The sequence below is a fragment of the Agrilus planipennis genome, unplaced genomic scaffold (genome assembly GCF_000699045.2).
Source record: "Agrilus planipennis isolate EAB-ADULT unplaced genomic scaffold, Apla_2.0 scaffold124, whole genome shotgun sequence".
Lineage (NCBI taxonomy): Eukaryota > Metazoa > Arthropoda > Insecta > Coleoptera > Buprestidae > Agrilus > Agrilus planipennis.
This window is the reverse complement of record NW_020438950.1, coordinates 305,986-309,179: the sequence shown is the minus strand read 5'-3', so window position 1 is coordinate 309,179 and position 3,194 is coordinate 305,986. Positions and strand designations below refer to the sequence as shown.

Sequence of the window (3,194 nt, the reverse complement as noted above, 5' to 3'; positions counted from 1 at the left end):
CTAAAATTATAAATTTTTCTTTATACTTAATTATATTTCTGTTAGACACCTTTTAGCACTTTAAGAGCAACGGAAGTTGCGCGCGCATTGCTAACAAAAATTTAACGGGGATGAAGTTAGCAATGTTTGGCTATTGATTTACGAGTTTCCTTGTAATTCATAACAACGATTAAAGAAAATTGTAATTGTCAAAGTTTGACATCCACTATTTTTCATGGGTGTATGTAAAAGAAAATTTTAATTAAATAAACGAATTGTAGGTAATACATATAAAATAGATAATGTCTGGCTGCAGCAGTGAAACTTATTCTATACATCCGTATTATATTTGTGGGATTTGTATGGATAAATTTCCGACAGCCTGTTTATACACTTGCGATAGAGGCCATTTGGTTTGTTCAAGATGCTATAAACAAGAATATTACATTGGTATGCTATAATCATTAAAACAATTAAATCGATTTGTAATATATACCTGAAAACTTTTTTAAAATATTCGCGTAACCTAGATGATACCGATATCGATAATATTAGAAATGTGCGAAATGGTGTTTTAAAAGTATTTAAATACAAAATGCAAATACTTTTTTCGTTTGTTATTTCAAATGTAAAATACAAAATAGATTTCCCTTTTGTATTTTTAATGCTAAATGCGTATTTTCAAAATATTTTTTTTGTAGTAGGTACTTGTTTAATTTTGTACATTTACTTAGGTATAAAATTGTTTTTAAGAAAACCTTGCAGGTATTTGCTCATTTTTTAAATATTGGAGTTTTTCTAAACTAATAGTGAAGTTTGCACCTAAATCAATGGACTTCTTAAATAAACCTTTTATATAATTAAAATCATCAATATTTTAAAATAGAAATAAGTATAAAGCAAGTGGGTATCTTTCTTAAGAGATTACAACATGCGACACTTCCACTTCATCGTTCTCATAATTGTTTTGTTNTTGTATGGATAAATTTCCGACAGCCTGTTTATACACTTGCGATAGAGGCCATTTGGTTTGTTCAAGATGCTATAAACAAGAATATTACATTGGTATGCTATAATCATTAAAACAATTAAATCGATTTGTAATATATACCTGAAAACTTTTTTAAAATATTCGCGTAACCTAGATGATACCGATATCGATAATATTAGAAATGTGCGAAATGGTGTTTTAAAAGTATTTAAATACAAAATGCAAATACTTTTTTCGTTTGTTATTTCAAATGTAAAATACAAAATAGATTTCCCTTTTGTATTTTTAATGCTAAATGCGTATTTTCAAAATATTTTTTTTGTAGTAGGTACTTGTTTAATTTTGTACATTTACTTAGGTATAAAATTGTTTTTAAGAAAACCTTGCAGGTATTTGCTCATTTTTTAAATATTGGAGTTTTTCTAAACTAATAGTGAAGTTTGCACTATATTACCAGGTGCGAAGATTGAGTACGATTCATCTTTTTCTGTTTGAAGTGATTGAGGTATAGTTTTTCTAACTTTATGATATAGTTTCTTCAGTTCAACAACAAATAATTCTTCTATATGCTTCCTTAATTGCCTTTGTCACTCTTTTAATTGGAAAATAGACACTGATGCCAAAATAGTTTGCTTAGCGTGAATATAATTAAAATCATCAATATTTTAAAATAGAAATAAGTATAAAGCAAGTGGGTATCTTTCTTAAGAGATTACAACATGCGACACTTCCACTTCATCGTTCTCATAATTGTTTTGTTCTTGCTCTGCCTTTAAATCTCTCCAGAATTTTCTCATTTCCTGGACTTCGGGTTCGCGTCGTACCCAGTATCCTTTCATGTACGCTTGAATTTTGATGGCAGCATATTCGTAACTCCACACATAAGAAAATGGGAAAATCGGTCTAGGATGTTCTTCTAACCAATCCTCAACCCAAGGCATATCAAAAATATACATCCAATTATCCTTGCGTTCGGGATATTTCGGATTTAAGTTCCAATACATTTCAGCGATATAATCGATTGGATTGAAAGTGCATCTCAAACACAATCCTTTCTCTTTTGCTTTGGTCATTGTCTCCAATAAGATGTACTTTAAAAAAGGGTATATTTGGTATTTTAAAATGGTCGTAGCAGGGTTGTCGGGTATCGGACACTCAGTAATTTTAGTCTGTCGAAATGAATCTATTTCATTCCGGTTTTCTTCGCTTTCCTTTAAAATTTCCTGCCATATCTGGTTGTGAGGAACCTTCGGTGTTTCTTCTAAATCACTTTCCTCTGACTGAGTTTCTTCCTCTTTTGAGATTTCCTGCGCTGAAGTTTTTTTCAATTGNTGCAAGATAAAAATAGGTATTTTTTATTTTGTATTTGCATTTTAAATACAAGTATTTCAAATAAATCGCATCTCTGGATAATATCTTGTACCATGGCCGTTTACGGCGAGGATTTAGGGTTGGTATTTATAAAATCAACAAACCAGGACAATAAGTTCAAAAAAACTCAGATATTTGAGCTTAAAACTTCGACATTTCATACCAAAACTTTACATTACCAACACAATAAAATAATTTTCAAATAATGTGAAATGCCGAGGCCTTTAATTTGAAATACTGTGCATACACCTGCGACCTACGTAAAAACTACTTCCGAATTTCCATCGAGGATGTAGGTGTTACTAGTCCTCGAGCACACACCTACAAACGTTTGTAGTAACTTAACCGTCAAGACTTTATATATATGTATGTATACGTTCTTTATGTCGAGTGAAATAACTTATTTATTTGCGAAAATTGTGTGAAGGGGGCATATTGTTTATTTCTTTTTTACACATTTAGTATCCCATAGTTGATTTCGTTTGACACAAATATTTCAAATTCCTCGATTCCCAGCGAGGGTGTTAAAGCAGCAGCAATCTCTCCTCATTAATTTGAGGTAATTTATAGTGGATGAAATCTGATAATGAATTTTCACATTAATATTTTGAAATCAACTAGTAACCTTGCCCTACAAAATTGTTTAGGGAGTACCTACTTCTTGTTTCATCATCATCATCATAAGGTCATCAGTCGTAAGACTGGTTGGATACGTACTTCCACTCTTTCCTATCCTGAGCTAAACTTCGCATTTCCCTAAAACTAGAACAACCCACATCCTTAACTATTTGCGAACAGTAATCTAATCTAGGTCTACCTCTACCCCTCCTAACTCCTGTTTCTGCCTCTAATA

At 31.2% G+C, this 3,194-nt stretch overlaps 1 protein-coding gene across 2 annotated transcripts in view; it reads left to right on the top strand.

Annotated features, from left to right (window-relative positions):
- The first annotated feature begins 193 nt into the window (after nt 1–193).
- The window catches only part of LOC108735006, a 10,052-nt gene continuing 7,051 nt past the window's right edge, over nt 194–3,194 (top strand). Inside the window, exons 1-2 of one of the 2 annotated variants that reach the window (XM_025974774.1) lie at nt 194–392; nt 1,008–1,044. In XM_025974774.1, the coding sequence (XP_025830559.1) occupies nt 282–392; nt 1,008–1,044 (148 nt within the window). In that variant the 5' untranslated portion in view covers nt 194–281. Of the gene's footprint in view, nt 393–1,007; nt 1,045–1,371; nt 1,476–3,194 lie in introns of those variants that run through there. The other variant, XM_025974775.1, reaches the window with a different exon arrangement.